The sequence below is a fragment of the Aedes aegypti genome, chromosome 3 (genome assembly GCF_002204515.2).
Source record: "Aedes aegypti strain LVP_AGWG chromosome 3, AaegL5.0 Primary Assembly, whole genome shotgun sequence".
Classification (NCBI taxonomy): Eukaryota; Metazoa; Arthropoda; class Insecta; order Diptera; family Culicidae; genus Aedes; species Aedes aegypti.
This window is the reverse complement of record NC_035109.1, coordinates 9369950-9390019: the sequence shown is the minus strand read 5'-3', so window position 1 is coordinate 9390019 and position 20070 is coordinate 9369950. Positions and strand designations below refer to the sequence as shown.

The 20070-nt window shown below is 39.9% G+C and overlaps 1 protein-coding gene across 5 annotated transcripts in view; it reads left to right on the top strand.

The window, feature by feature from the left end:
* Nucleotides 1-20070, top strand: part of LOC5570214 (WAS/WASL-interacting protein family member 2) — a 105455-nt gene that overhangs the window by 60171 nt on the left and 25214 nt on the right. For 4 of the 5 annotated variants that reach the window (XM_021852385.1, XM_021852384.1, XM_021852382.1 and 1 more), the window contains exons 3-6: nt 1813-2126; nt 2198-2259; nt 13969-14295; nt 14460-14578. In XM_021852385.1, coding sequence (XP_021708077.1) covers nt 1813-2126; nt 2198-2259; nt 13969-14295; nt 14460-14578 — 822 coding nt within the window. The remainder of the gene's footprint in view (nt 1-1812; nt 2127-2197; nt 2260-13968; nt 14296-14459; nt 14579-20070) is intronic. The other variant, XM_021852386.1, reaches the window with a different exon arrangement.

Here is a 20070-nt window from a genome sequence, read left to right as displayed (position 1 = left end):
GCTACCAGCAAAAAGCGGTTGGATCGAGCTAAGAGGATCCTCTCTCGGCACGCTGGTCAGGAGTTTGTTTTTTCGGACGAGAAACTGTTCGTGCTGCAGCAGCCGCACAATGTGCAAAATGACCGGGTGTGGGCGCCATCGAGGGACAGCATTCCTGAATCCAATATAAACATCCCTCGGTTCCAAAGTGCCGCGTCGGTGATGGTTTGGGGGGCAGTATGCAAACGTGGTAAGCTACCCTTGGTGTTTATTGAAAAAAACGTCAAAATCAACGCGGCGTACTACAAAACTGAGGTTTTGGAAAAGGTTGTTGCCTCCAGTCTCCGAAGCCTCTACGGCGATGAGCACTACGTGTTCCAGCAGGACGGTGCACCAGCCCATACGGCAAATGTGGTTCAAGCCTGGTGTCGGGACAATTTAACCGACTTTCTGGACAAAACTTTGTGGCCTCCCAGCTCCCCGGACTTGAATCCTCTCGACTTTTTTGTTTGGTCCTATATGATGGCGAAGCTGAACGAATACAATGTCAGCACTTTGGACCATTTCAAGACAGTAATTCTCAAAATCTGGGACGAAATGCCCATGCAGTCCGTGCGTGCCGCTTGCGACGCGTTCGAGAAACGTTTGAAGCTCGTTAAGGAGTACAAAGGAGGGGTCATTCCAAGAGAAATGTTGTAAACGTTCCTTGTAAACATAGCTTTCAATAACATAAATCCAAAAAATAAAAAAACATGTTTTCATTTTTTTAACAAATTTTGAAAGTGTATCCGAACTTATTGAACACCGTGTATATCGTGTGGCAGGTACGAAGATACTCTATGCCCTGGGAAGTCGAGAAAATTTCCAACCCGAAAAGATCCTCGACCGGTGGGATTCGAACCCACGACCCTCAGCTTGGTCTTGCTGAATAGCTGCGCGTTTACCGCTACGGCTATCTGGGCCCCGTAGCGCGTTTACCGCTACGGCGAACATTGCACATCTAGAACGAATTTCAGTGAACGCATCTTCTTCTTATGATAAATTAAGCCTTCAGGACCAGAAAATCAAAAAGTTACACGCTAGACTAGACAGTAACACCGGTCGTTTCGTTAATTCGTAGGAGCTAGCGGATTTCAGAATCTCAAGAACGCTATCCCCATGTTCACTACCTTGTTTTATATTCAGGGTATTGCTACTTGGTCTTCACTCTTCAGTCTTATTTCTGCTTATTTAGTTCATGTTCACTGTGGTCTTGATGATCATTTTAGTGCTCTCACATCAATGCCTTTACCTATATTGCAATGTATTTCTTTCCCACGACTTTGATCGAAACAGTTAATTGGCTTTTGGATTGATCTGATGCCTATGGAATCATATTCTTGTAATTATTTCATAGTTGGGTAGTTCACCAATTGTTGAACGTCTAAAATGCTCGCTAATTGTCGAACACCCCATAAGAAATACATGAACTGTTCAAGAATAGACGAGATTTTTAGCCGTTCAATATTAGGCGAATTAACCTAATCGTCTGATTCGGTTTGTCTTATTGGAAACCAATAGAGATCTGGAACTGAGCTACCATGAGCAAAAGAGAGTTAAGATGTTTTACGTAACTGCACGTAGCACTGAACATTAATAACGTTAATATACCTCAATTCTTTAAGGTTTTCAAGGTATTCAAAGGCAAACATCTGGCGCTAAATGTATGATCCTTTTGTATAATTTGACTCAAGCATTTCCGCACCCTCAAAGGCGAATGACTCAGATCCGTAGAACCAAGCCCCCTACTGATAACGAGAACGCATTCTTATTGTATTCCCTTCCCCCCCGCAGGAGGAACGACAACAGCACAATCATCAACTATCAGCAATAAGTCACCATCGCCGGAGAATACGATCAAGGGCAACAACCGGATAGGTGGCGGAGGCGGAGGAGGAGGGGGTAACGGTGGGGCCGTGGACTTTGCTGACGAACTGGCGGCCAAACTGACGCTCAAGAAGCAAAAGAACCTTAGCAATAGTAGTACCAACAACAACAATGCCATCGTGAACAACAACAACAACAGTATCAACCAGGTGCCGGTGACGGAGAGCAATCTACGGACGAACCGAGGACCCCCACCGCAACCCCCGGTACAGCTGTCGAAGGTGAGCTGACGTATTTTGTATTGATGGAGTTCAGGTTTCCACTTACGATATCGTATCGATTGCATTTCTAGAACGCCAATGATTCATCGAGCTACAACACGCTGGGGAAGTCGAGCTATTCCAGTCAAAAGAGGTACGTTGGTTTTCTGTTCTAAGTGCATAGGGGCATGTCGTGATAACAGTTTTTTTTAGCGACTGCTTTCTGAGCTATTAGTAGCGTAGTGTATATGGGATATTCTTTATAGCTGATAAGTGTTAAGGAGTGACACATGATTTCCTGGCGAATCATTTTTGATTGATTTCAGTTATGTGTGTTTAAGAGCTGAGAGAGACTCGCGAAGAGGAAAAATACCAACGTCATATGCAGCCCAGATTCCCCTCTCACGAAACGTCAAATGCAGCCCACCGTTTTTATGGCTGAAAAAGTGAAAAGTATTGTGTTCAAAGTAAACTTTTATTAAAAACCTCAGTCGGCGGAGCAATTTTTTTCCAAAGTTGCAGATAAATCTAAGCAGAAGATTAATTATTTCTAATGTCTGCCACGTTTGCTGGCGTGAAATTTCACTCAAACGGCTATTTATGATTCGATGTGATGCAAACTCAATCATTTTTTGCTGAGAGGTTCATGTGAGGGTTTGAACAGCATGCGCATAATTGGTATAAACACAAAGTGGAATAAGAAAAAACTCAGCAATCACAGAAAAAGAAAACCGTCTTCGCGAGTCTCGTCTCAGTTTAAGAGTAGTTAGCTGAGAATTTCAAACATCTTTTAATTGGTAGCGTTTTCTGTAGCGATTTGTAATTGTTCAAAAGATAGAATTAGTCTTTCAATGGGTAGCGTTTTCTATATTATTGATTTATAATTAGTTTCTTGTGTCATCATCATCATATTGTATTTTTTTTTTCACTAGATTAGTAATACGTTTGACAGGGCTTCTTTTAAAATTCTTTAGAATATGTTACGAACACTTATATTGCTGTGTGCGTTTGAAATGCAAATATCAAATGCGGGAACACCAAACACGATAAGATTGTTTGCAAGAAATGCGGTGTCCAAGGTAGAATTTTCTTACTGATGATTTATACAATCTTTGCTAGGTGTCCTTTGATTGCTTTGTGTTACCGCATTTGGAGGACTTTAGTTCAGATTTGCATCTCAAATGCAAACAACAATGACTATTTCTGGGAGTGTTTTTATTGAACATCTTCGGCCATAAAAGGGAAAAAGAAGGTCCAACGTTACAAAGTTACAGCGTTGACAGCTTTAAAAATGTCACTAAATAATTTGAGCTTCCGTAATTCATAACATGAAATTCTGTATCATTCTACTTCTTTATAAGCTCTTCAATTGTGTTATGATTAAGATGGGGTAATTTTGTCATTGATATTGAGAGCATGATGGTTCTTCACTTCCATTTACTTGCCTTCGTTAACAATGATCAATTGGTCTGCTTGGGGGTTATGTTAAATATGTTAAAATATTTTAAATCTTTTAATTTTTTTTTTTGCCAAAAAATCAACAGCTGTTATCTCGGTTCAGAGTCTCGGTAAAACATTTATTGAGATGTCGGCAAATGTTATATTGGCCGAAATCTCGATGACAAATTTGGATTGCTGACTTTTCGGTAAAAAAATATCGAGATTCGATAGTTTTTTTACAAGGGAGAAATCTGCAAACAGACCTCTGAGAAGGTAGCTCAGGAAGTGCAGGGAAGCCGAACCAACGACGAGCCACTACAACCAGCCCGATTCTATTCCATTACCCCAAAATCAATTACCCTGAATGTACCATGGGTCTACCCCGTTTGGCATAATGCCGTTTGGCATAATGCCGTTTGGCATACAGTCGTTTGGCATAATAGTCGTTTGGCATAATGCCATTTGGCATAATAGTCATTTGGCATAATGGTCATTTGGCATAATAGTCGTTTGGCATAACCATAACCAGAAATCGTATTTTTAAAACATTTTTGTTACCGTTGTTCACATGAGTCAATGAAAAGAAATATATATTTACCAATTCATTTATTATTTCAATTTTTGTTATGTATACATAGAAATGTAATGAAAAACCTCTCTCTTATTTTGATTTTGATCCTAAGTGAGCTGCAATTGCCTCAAGATAATCAGTTTCCTGATATTTATCAATATTTTCAACAATATTCTTCACCGCTTGATCATTAATTTGATGCATCGTCTTCTTCTGCTTGCTGGACGTACCAGCCAGAAGAGCTGCGATTTGTCCAACCGTATATTTTTCCTCCAGCCTTAACTCACCCATCAGCTTGATCACTCCAGTTTGACGTGCTACCAGTGTTTGCCAACGTCGGTGCCAGGCTTCAATCTGGTTTGTGGTACGCGGAACGTTTGACAAAACGTTGTCATAAATCGACCACAACGACGGCGGGTACAGTGGTTCTGTACGAACGATTCGCCCATCCTTTCCGATACGCCGGACACGACCCATAATGTAGTATTCGTCCACATAAGATATAAAATCCTTCAGTTGAACAGGCGCATTTTTTTTCAAATTCTCAAACGCGGCTGGTATACGTTCAGTTGGTAAAAAAGCAAGGGCTTGCGTCTTTTTGAAGAAATGATACAGGGCGATATTGTTGGTCATTTCTCCAATAAGCTTTGCCTCTTGAATTCTTTTCCAGAAATTCTGGGACAGGTGAAAGAAGCACGCATTTTGCTTTGTTTCTGGGAACTCAGATTTTATAGCGTTGATGATAGCCTTTTCAAAATCTGATAAAATGACTGGTGGATCTAGATCGATCCCCAGCTCATTTGCCTTTTCTATTAGCGTTGCAAAGACTGCCCGATACAGCGCTTCATTTTTTGCTGTCATCAACGTGTGTATTATGGGGAACGCATGTTCGTGGTTTGGCGAACTGCTACCAAGAATGGTGAACAGTTGCCGAAACAAACCTGGAACGCAATCGAACGTTCCGTCAACGATCCAGTATTTGGCAAGGGCTAAACGTCGTAATCCTTCCAGCGTACCAAAAATGATTGCTCTGTCGCTTCCTTCCTTAATATCAGACATAAGGAAAGATTCTCCATCGACGGTTGTCCTTAAGCTGATCGGCACCTCAAATTCGGCCAACGAAGTGGGTTCCTTTGGGAGTTCGTCACTTTTTCGCACTCGGTCGATGATTTTACGTTGTGCATTTAACGACATCCTCTGCTGCACCGCATTAGAAAATTCTGCTCCGGCTTGGCGTACTATTTTCGCTGGCGTTGCATTGTTTTGGTTGGCCCGTCGCTTTAGGGAACTCCTCATCATTAGCCCCATTAAATGAATTGGGTCGCTTTCGTGGTTATGGTCCGAACATGACAGAACGCGGTGTTCGTTCCCCGCCTTGAACGTTACCATACGCGCAGAGCATCTGCTTCCCGAGCCGCGTCCATGTGGTCTACCCCTACATTCCCAGTAGTGGGTGGGACCATTCTAAAACATTAATTTGGTTTTTAGTTGTATTATTATTTCGCACAATTTAAAAAAAAACTTACCGGTGTTCTGTTTGAATAGAATAAAAATCCTTTGAAAGCCAAACAATCCTTTCCTCTGGATGATTTAAGCACTTTCGGCACATCATTTTCCGCTTCGGCTGCATCCACTCCGTAAAAATCGCTATCGCTGTCCGAGTCCATTTTTCGCGTCTAAACCGCCGTACAGCAGAATCAGAAAAGAACCCTTTCTCCAACTTCCACTAGTATGCCTCTTACAATGATACCGGCCTCGTTACTTAGCAACCAGTATCAACGGGGTACAACGTGGTCACAGCCTACTGATCATATTTTAAATTTTTCGATTTTTCGACCAATGGGTGACTTTTAAATTCAATTGGATCACAGCAAGCTGCGTTCTATTTGAATTCCTAAGCATGAGGTAGGTACACTGAGCATAAATGCATAATTGTCCCATGTGAATAGGAAATCCAGCAAACATGGGACTGACATGCATTTACGGGCATTACAGGTGTTGGACGAGGCATGTTCGAATAAAATTGTAACAGTTTTACGTACGCATGTCTGCCGAGTGATTTTATCGCTAAAAGTTTTAATTAATTTGGCTTATTTGTATATTAAATAAATTGAAGTGTTTTTAAAGTTAACAAAATGAACAATCCTTTAAACAAAATGTGTAAAGTTTACCGTGAATATGAAGATATAACGAATCCACTATTTACGTTCCAAGACGTCTGTGGACCAGTTTATTTATGGCCTTCTAATATCAAAAAAATAATCGCATCCAAGACATTGAAATATCAAGAGCGACTTAAATTGACAACATTTTTGTACGTGAATGGATTACAAGACGCTTCAGAGTGGATGAACTTTATTGTTGATGTTAAAGGAAATAGTTTTGAAAGATACCGAAACGAAATATTCTCACTTTTCAAGTATTATTGTCTAGCAACAACACAGAATCGGTATTATGCATATTGTATGAGTCATAAGCGAATTGAATACTTGAATGGTACTGCAAAAAAATAGAGAAATCATTGGCTAATAAAACATAAATAAAATAAAACAAACTTCTTATTTTTTAGATCACGTTATCCGCATACTCAACCAATTCATCCCATGATTAAACTGAGACTTGTGTAATTATTATTTATCATGACAAGTTATTCGTTAAAACATTTCCAGCTTCGTAGTACAAATATCAAATAAACTAGTATAAGGCATTTTCATTTGAAATACATTTGAAAAACAGTGACTAATGGATCGTGACAAAGTGACCCATAACAGTGTGAGAAGCGTACGACTAGATAAAGATGTTCATCATGTATATGTTTTGTTTTTTATTATTTAATCTAAAGCTTCTTTTCAAATTATGCCAAACGACCATTATGCCAAATGACCATTATGCCAAACGACTGTTATGCCAAATGACTATTATGCCAAACGACTTTATGCCAAACGACTGTATGCCAAACGGCATTATGCCAAACGGCATTATGCCAAACGGGGTAGACCCATGTACCATTACCTCGACTTCCATTCTCGAATGCACAAATACCTTGAATGACATTGCGCCGTAATATTGTGATTCAAGGTAATGTCAATAATGTCATTCGGGGTAATGGGTCGATCAGGGTAATGGTATTCGGGGTAATGGGGTAGAATCAACCAGCTCATGCACTGTACTTGAGCAATTCTCGCTGAATTGCTCAAGTGGTGTAATGTCTGTGCACTCTACATTATCCTTGGCCTCAGACCCTTATCTCCCCGGAACCAGCTTACGGTATTTCTTCCGGAAGTGGCCAGTGCATATAGTACAACACATGTAGCAGAAGTAGCCTAGGCAAACTGCTTCTCCTAGCCGACTTAAACAATGTTACAAGGGACCAGCCTTGGTAGGGCTAATCCTCTGCACCCAACTCTTGGTCGGCGCGCCATAGGCCATATTGTTCGGGGGTCGTGTCTCCTCCGCATATAGCGAGCATGCGATCTCTCACAACAATGAAACGGGGGCAATCGAACACGACATGCTCCGCTGTTTCCTTCACACCAGCACAAATGGGGCACGTAGGAGATTCTGAGTGCCCGAACCTATGCAGGTACTGTCTATCGCAACCATGTCCTGACAAGAAACTGCGTCAGGTGGAAGTTCCCCATGGTTTCTTTTATGCCAATCTGACACATTTGGTGTTAGCCGATGGATCCATTTACCCTTAGTGGAGTTATCCCATTCCTGCTGCCATCTTCTAAGCGTTTCCTCTTTACACGTGTCGCGGACTTCTCTGGTACCTCTTTGGATGAAGCATTGAACATCTTCCTTGATGCCCGATGGGCGTCATCCCGGCTATGATGCACATGGCCTCTTTAGAAACCATTCGGTATGCGCTTGCTACTCTTAAGCACATGATCCTATACGTGCTTTCAAACCGTTTTAGGTTTCTGCCCGTTCTAAGCACTTTTGACCAGATTGGTCTTCCATACCTTAGTATGGATATCGCCACGCTTGCCAGGAGCTTGCGTTTGCTGGCACTTACAGCATTCTCGAAAGCGCCGCTATAGCCGTAGATGCCCTTTTACAGGCATATTCAACGTGGCTAGCGAAGCTGAGCTTGTCATCGATCATTACCCCAAGATGCCTAAGGGATCGCTTGGACTCTATGGTGCAATCACCTACCGAGATAAGCGCCCGTTGCTCGGTCTTGCGGTTGTTGACCACCACCACCTCAGTCTTGTGACGGGCCAGTCCTAGTTTCCTAGACTTCATCCATTCCTCAACTATGGAAATAGAGTGCGCTGCTGTCAACTCTACTTCCTCCATCGATTCACCATAGACCACTAGGGTGATATCGTCGGCGAAGCCAACAATCTCAAAACCCGTCGGAAGGGGCAGCCTCAGTACGTCATCGTACGTCGCATTCCATAACAGCGGGCTCAGGATTGAACCTTGAGGTACTCCCGCGGTAATTCGAACGCTTTTCTGTCCCTTCTCTGTGTCATACAGTAGAATCCTACCATTAAAATAGCTTTCTAGAAGTTTACACAACTGCACAGGTACCTTGACAGGGTGTCTACTACCAGGGAAAACCTGGAATTATCAGGGAATTTTATTCAACCTGGAAAAAACATGGAATTCTCAGGGAATTCCAGTCACAATAAGGGAAATTATTTTGAATTAGTAATGCATGGTAGGATATGTCCTTTTTGCGACTCAAAATCTTTTCAATTAAAACATTTTTTAGTTGCACTGCTAAAACGCTACTTTCGATGTGCGGCCATTTAACTATTTAGTCATCTAGTCTATAAAATGCCTATTTTTGATGTAAGGTCTTTAAAGTCTCTATTTGATCAAAAGGTTTTTTTTGTCTTAATTTGCTTGTTGTGAATCCTAGTGCAAAAATCTAGAGGTTCCAGAGAAGCCTTTAGTGACTATTATTACTTAATGAATTCTAGTGATATCTCCAGAGATTCATTGTGAAATACTTCCTACTTTTAAAGGAATTCCTTCAAAATTTAATCCAGAAAATCCTAGAGCACTCCAACGCTACTACCTGCCGTAAGTTTCAAAGAGATTACTCTGAAGAAAATCGCTTATTCCAGGATTTCCTCCAGATGTTTTTTTTCTTTGGCTCTTATAGCAATTTTTCCAGTTGTTACCTCTAGGAAGTTTTCCACAGATCCTACAGGAGTTTTTCCACAAATGTTTATTCCAGAGTTTATGAAAAAATAGGTTTCGATATTTTTCCAAACTCTACAATAATTTCTTCGCTAATTATTTCATTTATTCCAGGCATTTTCAAAAGGATTATTTCCAAAAATCATCTACGATTACTCTCAGTCTCCGTCAGGCATTATTCGATTAAATCTTTTAGAAACTTTTCCAAGAATTCCTTTATAAATTCAACCTGGTATCTCTCATTAGATTTCTTCAGAAATTTCTCCCGGTATTTCTCTGACATTTCATCATAATATTGTTGCTGCTGTTCAAACATTTCTAGAAAAAGAAATCAAATAATGTTTCTAAATCGTGGGCTTCGTGGCCGTGCGGTGGCGTATTGTGCCACGAAGCGTGGGTTCGATTCCCATTCCAGTCGGTGGAAACTTTTCGTCAAACGAAAAATTCATCACTGGACTACTGGGTGTTCTGTGTTGTCCGTTGTCTAATGTTCGTGATTGTTCAGTCTGTGCAGCCTTTGGCTGAAGACGGTGTAAATTGTCTTTTTATATGAATCTCCATGGATTTTTTACAACTTCGTTAAATGTTCCCCACTAGTTAATACTACAACAATTATTACAGTTATTGTTCCGATCAATCACGCATTAATTTCTTCGGATATTTTGTTTTGATTTCTTTTAAGACAAACTTCAAAAAGTCTTGTAGGACATTATTCAGAGACTCAAACGTTTTTTTTTTTTAGTAATTTATTGAGAAAATACTAGACAAATTTCCATCATGAATCCAGGAGTTCTTTCAGAGATCATTGCAGGAACTCATTAAGCCATACTTAGAACTCACACAAGTTAAGTTTCATCGGAGATTACTCTAGGATTTTGTTTGAAAATTCCCCGCGGATTTTTTCAAAATTTTCTCTAAAAAATCTGAAAAATGTCCCTGTCATTTTCTTGGAGACATCCTTTGATGAATGATTGGATAAGTTCTTTAAAGACTTCCTTGGGAAATTAAAAAAAAAAATCAAGGTCTCACTGAAGGAATTTTGATTTCTCGAAATGCTCTAAACAGAAATATTGCAGAATTTCATTGAGAAATCAATGGAAGATTCAATGGATAAATTACTGGACAACTTGAAACTTCCTTTCAAAATAAAACAATCTTTGGAGAGACTTTTGATCGTCAGAAAAAAATGCAGATTGAATTCTTTAAGGTATCTAAAACGAAATTCTTGGAAGAATTACTTAGAAAGTTCTTGAAACATTACTAATCAAACTCCAGAAGGCAACTACGAGAAATTTCAAAAAAGTCTTAGAAATATTCTGAAAGAAATGTCTGGAAGGATTTAACTCTCAGATCGTGGTTCCTGTTAGCTTTCTCTATGTTTGTTTTTTTTTCAGATGACATGTCTTTAAAGTTGTTACTTTCAGGGACTGTCAGTCAGTACCAGCCTTGATTTCCCCAAAATATCTATAAGGTACCGCAGGGTAAGTGGGTAAATGGGGGCAAGTGAAAAGTAAGGAGACGTTTTTCAAAAACTTTTTATGTAACTTTTCTTCTATTTTACATAAAAATCAATTTCAGCATACTGTTTCTATTTGGTGGAAGTCATGCTAAAAAATATACACGACCTCATTTGTTTCAATTTAAAGTCTATATCATTTGAAGAATCCCAACTATGCGAAATTAATTACCCACTTGCCCACGGTACCTTACAAACATTCAAAACGACCTCGAGTGAAACTTTCTGGATACGTCGCTGATGTCCATAATAAGAATCCCATTTTGAAGGAAATGCTATTTTTTTTCTTTAGTTCGAATAGGTGTTTTCTTTATATCTTACTTTGATGATTAAAGGCACTTTCAGATAACAAAATCACCAATTTTCTTTTACACAAATAGAACGAACAAACTTTTTTTTTTATTGAAGTGAAAATAAGGAGCCAGATCATATTCTTGGCACTTTTGATTCACTTCGGCAGTGGGGTTTTTTGAAAGCTACTGAGCTCATGTTTGGCCACAACATGCGTCGTGTTGAAGTGCTACTTACTGCAAAGTTTCAGACAATGCGGCCGAGAAAAACCCCACATTCCAAAGTGAATCATGGAAGTGCCCAAGTAGCTCTGCACCCTACTTTGAAAATCATCGTTAGATTTTTTTGTTAAATGTTTCGAAGTCGAAAATAGAAGATTTGAAAATAAATTTTCAATCATCTAAAATAACAAAAAAAAAAATATCGATCATTTATGTATTTTGGAGATATTCTTGAATCTGGAAATATATGGAAGCCTGGAAAAACCTGAGAATATCAGGGAATTTCATTTCTGTAAATGAGTAGACACCCTGCTTGAGTCGATAAAGTAAGTGGGCTATTGGCCGTTCCTTATTTTTCGAAAATGAGAAATGTCATAAATTCTTCGTTGTAAAGTTCTCGTTTTGGTAAGAAAAAAATCAGGTAAAAATTTAAAGTCCGTACGTGGACGCTAAGTGGCCCTCCAACGGCCCTGAATGTCCCCGTGCGCAAAATCACGCCCTCACGAAAAGCCACTAGTAACAAAAGCCACTAGCCTCTAATGCGCGCGTTGATAGTCAGCATAGAAGTTTATTTTCTTTGTAATTATGAATGTAATGTCAACTAGCTTTGTTCAATAGATTTTCATTGCTTCAAACACGTTATTATTTTGGGATATTTAGTGCAAATTGGGTAAATGTTGACAAAAAAGGACACGGGTTGGAGCGTTTCAACCGCATTCACTTAATTATTACTAGCCAAAACTAAAATAATATTTTATACTATGGACATCTCAATAACAGTGTACGCTGATATAAGATTAATAACTCCAAAGAAAATAAACCTCTATCCTGACTATCAACGCGCACAGAAGAAATTGTTAATAATGGCTTTTCATGTTGCGTCCACTAGAGCAGCTAGCTCGATTTTGCGCACGGGGTCCATTTATACCCGATACTTCCAGGGCCGTCGTGGGACCACTTAGCGTCCCCGTACGGACTTCAAATTTTTACCTGATTGTTTTCTTACCAAAACGAGCATTTTACAATAACGAATTTATGATATTTCGCATTTTCTAAAAATAAGGGATGGCCTAGTGGGCTATCGCTTCCCAGCTTGCGCTGTTGAACGCATTCTTCACATCCAGAGTGACAACCGCGCTGTAACGGATGCCGCTCTTTTTATGCTCGATTGCCACCTCAGCTGTCTGAACGACCGACTGGATAGCGTCCAGAGTAGATTTACCATTCCTGAATCCAAACTAGTTGTTGAACAGGCCTTCCGTATACGGTTCTAGCCTGTTGAGGATCAACCTCTCCAACAACTTGCCCGTCGTATTTAGTAGACGGATAAGTCTATACGCCGACGACGTGTCACCTGGTGTTTTCCCCGCCTTTCGTAGAGGCAACAACTTCTGTCGCTTCCATACATCCAGGAAGATTCCTTGATCTATGCAGTGTTGCATCGTGGTTCTGAACATGTCCAGATTCGCGTTCACTGCCGATTTTAAGGCAACATTCGGGATACCATCGGGTCACGGTGCCTTGTTTGACACGAAAGATTTCACGACTTCTGCCAGCTCTTCGTTCGTCTCTCTCGTCACTTCTTCTCCTCCACTTGCCGCATACGGCGCTGGGGGCCATGGGCTTATGGGATGGTGCGGGAAGAGTACATCGATTATCGATCGCAGCATCTCGGGCGACTTCTCTTGGGGCGCTATGGCACCTTTGGTCTTAGCCATTACCACTCGAATTGGCACTCTCGAATAGACTATCAAAGCATGCCCGTTTTCGACTCTTGATTTCCTTTTTGAGAGCCAACTTTGCCTCTCTGAATGCTTTACCGCGTTCTTCTCTTTGTCCTTCTGTGTGTGCGCGTTGCATTCTTCGTCTAGCCCGAAGGCAGATTGCTCGAAGATCTGCAATTGATTCGCACCACCAGTACACCGGCGGCCTGTTCTCTCTAGGAGGGGCTTTTCTCGGCATGGAAGCATCGCAGCAACTAGCTCTCACCGTTTAGGTCCAGTCCAGAGCGTTCCGTTCGCGCCTCAGGGCTTCAGTGAATACTTCGCCGTCGAAGCGCGCTGGCGTGGATCGAGTTACATTGCACTGCCCTCCACCCGCCTTGTATTATACTATAGCGAATCAATTGATGATCGCTTTAAGTATAACCCTCATCAACGCGCCAGTTCATGTTATCTAAAAGATTAGGACTACAACGTTCGTGGCATTTCAAAACCTGTAGAATAAGTTTTAAATTAAATGTATGTTACAAATTTTATGGGTTTCTTCGTTATATACTACATTATACAAACTTTGTAAAAGATCATAACATTAGTAGGTTTTCATGCTAATCAAAGACAAGCGTTAGACATGCCGTGTATTACCGAAAAGTAGTTCATAACTACTACTAGTTATAGCCTGTTCTTTTTTAACTAGTTGCACCAAAGTATATCCAATATCATTCATCAGAGCACACTCTCATTCCCCTTTTTGAATATTTGCTAGTATTCTCATCACACAAAAACCATTTCTCTTCCCCCTTTCTCTGTATCTCTATTTATGTACACTTCCTCTTCGGGTTGTTCATTCATCACTACTCATCCACCAAACTTCATCTTCAACCGATTCGGATACTGTACTGTGTGTGCGTGTGAACCTCCGATCGGTTCGGATTCCGGGGGTAAGTAGCCAGGCACCCTCGACGCCAAGCCCGTCGCCCTCGAATGGGCCCACCTCAGCAGCAGTCACTAGTCCCCTCGGAAGCCTCAGTGTGCTACCGAACAAATCGACCCTGTTTGGCGGCAGTGGTAGCAGTAATAGCAACAGCAACAGTTTGACCGGAAGTCCCCAACCGCCAGCAGTGCCTCAGACGCAACCGAGCCCCAAGCCGGTGCCGAACCATGGAAAACCAAATCTGGCCCCGAAACCGCCGGGCATGCAGCTCAATACGAGCGTGGCCAGCAACAACAATGGCAGCGGTCGCGTCGCCCGACATCACAGTATGAGGAGTCCCAGGTAAGTTCCTCTCCGTGTGGTTTGCCGTGAGTCTGTTCTGTTGGTAGAAGCTCTGTGTTCTGTAAACTGTTTTGGGATACTGTGCACACAATTGGGGTCTATGTTGGGCAAAGGTTCAAGGGTCACGGTACTTAAATTTTCTGGATTTTCTTTCATTGAATCAGGTCACCGCCTGTGGCACCGAGTGGTCCCAACTTTGGAGTGAATCATTTCGGAACGCTACGAGGTCCCCCATCGAGCTTTACATCATCGGAGTCGTTAGCTAGGCCAAACAATCCAATAGGTATGTACTGAATTCTGCAATATTTAAGTACCGTAAAATTGAGTAACTTTGATAGCAGCTGCGAAAAAGAGCTTAAAAGAGAGAACGATGATAAAACCCATTTTCTCGCTTATTTACCATTGGGGGTAGCTGTTTTACTCCTATAGCAAATGGTGCCCCCCAGGTTTGGAGCTTGTTTAGATGGGTTTTATAATGCACTGTTATCCCCCCGATATAATCAGAGTTGTAAAGATTTAACTCGGAAAAAATGCGACACTTTGTTTTAGGTGTCACTTTTTATCGCGTGGGTAAAAATTAATGAAATTATAGGTAATACTAGCTTAGAGTGTTATGTTTACTGCCCATAACTGCATATTTGTAACATTCGACAAAAGTAGGCATTGAGTAAATGGAATACCAAGTGTGCATTTTATGGCAGTATGGGAGGAAACTAAAATTTTAAAAACTACTAGGAACTCAAAAGTGCTTATTTGAGGCTGATATTTTGTACAATTCATATCACATACTAGGTGAATAGTCAGAAAATAATTCTGATAGAAATTTCATTGCTATTATATTACGAGTCTCATTTATAATCTCAATGTGACTGTTATGCGGTTATAATCACCAATGTGACCATACAACTTAGGATTTTCTTCGAATTTTCTAGAACAATCACAAATATTTCAGTAAGTAGATCGAAAGTATTTATCATTTGATGACTCTCCATGGTGTCAACTCGAATATGTCAAAAATGTCGAATGTGACTGTTATGCAGTTATGGGCAGTTTATGTGTGCAAAATTTTATCGCGATCTATCAAGTAGTTTTTAAGATGCATTCAAAACAAGAAGAGCTACGCCAGCATTCTTGGACGCGGTGATCGTTAATCTTGTTCAGTCACACAGATGGATCGGTAAAAGGCTTGGAATCCACCATTCCACCGTGTCCCGCGTTGTGAAGATGTTCCAAGAGACGAAGACCATCGAGCGCCTGGAAGCGGCCGAAAACCGAAAACGGAATACCCAGAAAAGGCAGTAGTTTAAGAAAAATCCGAACCTGTCCACCCGAGAAGTGGCCGAAAAGGTCATGAAGCAGGCTGGGCTACGTGTTTTAAAGGTCAGGAAGGCGCCAAACCAGACTGACAAGTAAAAGACGGTGGCCAAATTGCGTGCGCGGTAGCTGTAACGTGAGCGGCTGGTCAAGCCAGGCTTACGGCGTGTATACGGGAAGGTTTAACACAAAAAAATAGGCATCGCTAAATCTTTCACCATTTGAAAATATAGGATTTTTGCTTTCATTTGACGTGTTCCCCATAAAAATCCACCAAGGGATCCCGTACATTTTTTTTATTTTAAATTTGTGTTCGTTAGAATACATTATTTTTAAATGTGATCAAAGTAAAAGACAGTTTATTTCCCGTTTAGCTCGATGAAAGCTTATAGAATAAAGTTGTATTAGGTCTAATTTTAAAAACGATAAAACTGTCCTATGTGATTTTCAGGCTTTAATAAGACATTGGACACTTATTCGAGTTGATGTGCTGGAGGTTCGACAGTTGGACAGTCATTCGTACTGGGGAAGTATATCCATCCGAGCATATAACTGTTTCTGTACATAGTTAGATTACATTTACTTTCTTCATGTTTTCTGTCTGGCATTATACCTCTGCTAGGATAGAGCCTGCTTCTCAGCTTAGAGTTAGTTCCCAGCTAACAAATATGTTCACATAACTGAGATTGCAAGTGAAGAAAGTGGACACTTATTCGGTAAAAACAGATTGTATAAAATGCACGAATTCCCTCTATTCGCACAAATCTGGAGGCCATATACGTACATTTTAGAGAATCTATCATGGTCAATACAACTTCAGACAATTTGATTTGGCATTCACTATAATTTCATGTATGATTGTGTATTGCAGTTTATATGATTTAATTTTTACAAACAAATAAAATAAAAAGAAATAAAATATCGCGAGACGAGCCTCGAACCTCTGACCTTTAGATCACTAGCCAGATACGCTACCACTGTACCGTACAGTTAATGTTGCAGGAGATGGTCTTTTAGCAAATATAAATCAAACACTGTAGAACATCATGTTTGAATGTAACCGAACTTAATTGTCATTTTGCAAATGAACCAGTGCAACACTGAAGGTTTCATGTTTTATCGAATTAACGTTTGCAATTGAAACGAAGTGCAGCAATTTATTAAAGACATCGTACGAAAATACTTATGCAACTTGATGACATTGTGTTTCTGTTAAACAGTGATGTTCTTTTAATAGGTAAGACAATTTGTTCATGAATTCCACTATTTATGTTTATGTTGCGTTCGGCGATGTGCCCTGTATGATTTTATATCTACATCAGATGAACTCATATGTAATCTCACATTGATGATTATAATAGAGTCATGCCAAGTGAAGTTAAAATCATAATGGAATGACAATTCAAAGTTACATATTTGGTCAGACTAAATTGGAATTCTATAAGATGCAAATTCAAGTCAGATGAAATTTATGACTTTATTAACGATTTCAATCAATTTAGTTTTGCATCATATCCAATTCCAACGAAAATTGTACATTTATACAATTTGAAATGAACATGATCTCTGGTTTGCTGGGTTGGTACATGTTTTTGTTGCATTTAGTTATTATAATATACAGTGAGAGGCAAAATAAAGTGCCCACCTTACCAGTTTTCGAATTTCTCTCATTGATTTGGTTCAAATTAAAGTTAACACACCTAAATCTTTTGTGATATTTTATTTTTGATGTTCTTTTAAAGTTGCACTTACGAAATTTTGATAAAAAAAAGAATTTTACTTAAAGAAAAAGAAAATCAATTTGTATTGAAAAAAAAGTAGTGACAAAAATAAGTGCCCACTTCCTTCTTGGCCCCAGAAAAGATGATTTAAGAAAAATAAAAAGCAATTTAATAGTTAATGTGTCCTCCTTTGGCCTTAAGGACTTGCTGGAGGCTCTTCGGCATGCTTTTCACCAGGTTTTGTAGGTGTTGTGGATCTAGTTCTTCCCAGGCGCGCTCCAAGGCTTCAAAATAATTATTTTTGTTGGTAACACCAGTTTTTTCAACCCTAGCATCGAGAATCGCCCACACATTCTCGATGGGGTTGAGGTCTGGGCTTTGTGGAGGCCATTCCAGCGGTTTAATCCGACAAGACCGGAAGAAAGACTTGGTCTTCTTTCCAGTATGCTTCGGGTCGTTGTTCTAGAGAAATATGAATTTCTCTTCAAGGCCCGTCTGGATCAGCGAAACCTCCAGATTTTCCAGCAAGATGTTAATGTAGGAATCTGCCATCATTATTCCGTCGATTTTCACGACGCTTCCTACTCCACTCCATGAAAAACACCCCCAGACCATCACATTTCATCACATCACACTTCCATGCGTCACCGTTCCTTGGATGTGGCGCTCCTGAAGCTCGAGCTGTCTAACCGAGAGCGGCGGGCTCGTGTGTGATGCAGAGCACCACATCCAAGGAACGGTGAAGCATGGAGGAGGAAATGTGATGGTCTGGGGGTGTTTTTCATGGAGTGGAGTAGAAAACCTCGTGAAAATCGACGGAATAATGATGGCAGATTCCTACATTAACATCTTGCTGGAAAATCTGGAGGTTTCGCTGATCCAGACGGGCCTTGAAGAGAAATTCATATTTCTCTAGAACAACGACCCGAAGCATACTGGAAAGAAGACCAAGTCTTTTTTCCGGTCTTGTCGGATTAAACCGCTGGAATGGCCTCCACAAAGCCCAGACCTCAACCCCATCGAGAATTTGTGGGCGATTCTCGATGCCAGGGTTGAAAAAACTGGTGTTACCAACAAAAATAATTATTTTGAAGCCTTGGAGCGCGCCTGGGAAGAACTAGATCCACAACACCTACAAAACCTGGTGAAAAGCATGCCGAAGAGCCTCCAGCAAGTCCTTAAGGCCAAAGGAGGACACATTAACTATTAAATTGCTTTTTATTTTTCTTAAATCATCTTTTCTGGGGCCAAGAAGGAAGTGGGCACTTATTTTTGTCACTACTTTTTTTTCAATACAAATTGATTTTCTTTTTCTTTAAGTAAAATTCTTTTTTTAATCAAAATTTCGTAAGTGCAACTTTAAAAGAACATCAAAAATAAAATATCACAAAAGATTTAGGTGTGTTAACTTTAATTTGAACCAAATCAATGAGAGAAATTCGAAAACTGGTAAGGTGGGCACTTTATTTTGCCTCTCACTGTAGGGGAACTTACGTATTGTCGGCAGCCTAAGCAGCTGAACTTTTTAAAAAATGCCCTACGCAACAATAGAACACAACAATTAGCAGGAGACACCTGAACTACACTTGAGCACTCTTCATATATTAATTATTATACACAAAACACTATTTTATTCTCTTAATCTTCTATTTTTCCTCACCAAAGTCACGAGGCACTTGTTCTTTTATCGGCAATGCAATTTCTATTGTCGGCAATAAAAATGATCACTTCGGCAATCCAAAACTGCGCAAAAACTAGTTAATGTATTGATAACATTTCGTATTTGTTGACAAATCCTGAAATTAAACGTCACTCATTATTTTCGACTCTTTGAAAGGGCCAATGCAGAAAAATACAGACTACACTGAGAACAAAATTGCAGTTATAAATAAAATAGCAGAGAGTCAAATTGAATACACAACGCCACTAAATTTATGCAGACTAAGGCGCCGTCCACAAATTACGTAACGCTCTAGGGGCAGGGGGAGTAGGCTCAAACACATTTATTTTTTTCATGCAAAGACCGTTGCGGAGGGGGAAATGGTCGAAAATTGTACATTTTGACGTTATGTCTTAAATAGACGCTGCATAATGTCGTTTTCATTTAAATAAAAAATAAATAAATATTTTATCGAACATTTTTTGTATTCAATCTCACTATGGCAGCATTTCGGCTGTAAAAAATGCCATGTCATGGTTATAAACATGCAGCAAGTGCGAATCCAACCTAGAAGTTGCAGCGTGACGTCATGGTTGATTGATTCATAATATTATGCTCTGCAAGAAAAATCCACGGAACACGATTATCGGATAACTTGAATGTCAGAGTTGTGTTTGAATGGCCCTCACACTACTGTTTATTCGGGTGCGGCTTATTTTTCAAAAGCTCTCAAAACCAAAAAACTCTTGTACTTTTATGAATTCGAATCATATTCGAAGAGAAACCTCAAAGTTTGAGCTAAAAATATTAAGATTTAGAGGGGGCACAAGCGTCTTGAAGGTAAATTTTCAAGTTATAAAATATGACCTTCAGTGAAGTCACCATAACTTCGGTAATTGCCAACTAATTTTGAAACTTTCAGCACCATTATCTTAAAAATTAAATTTATGAAAACTTTGTAGAATATCAAATTTGTGTAAAATCAAAACTAGTTTCAATAAAAAGTAGTTTACTCCGAATGTTTCCTCATTTTACAAAAAAATATCTTTGTTTGACCATAACTTCATGAATACTCAACCG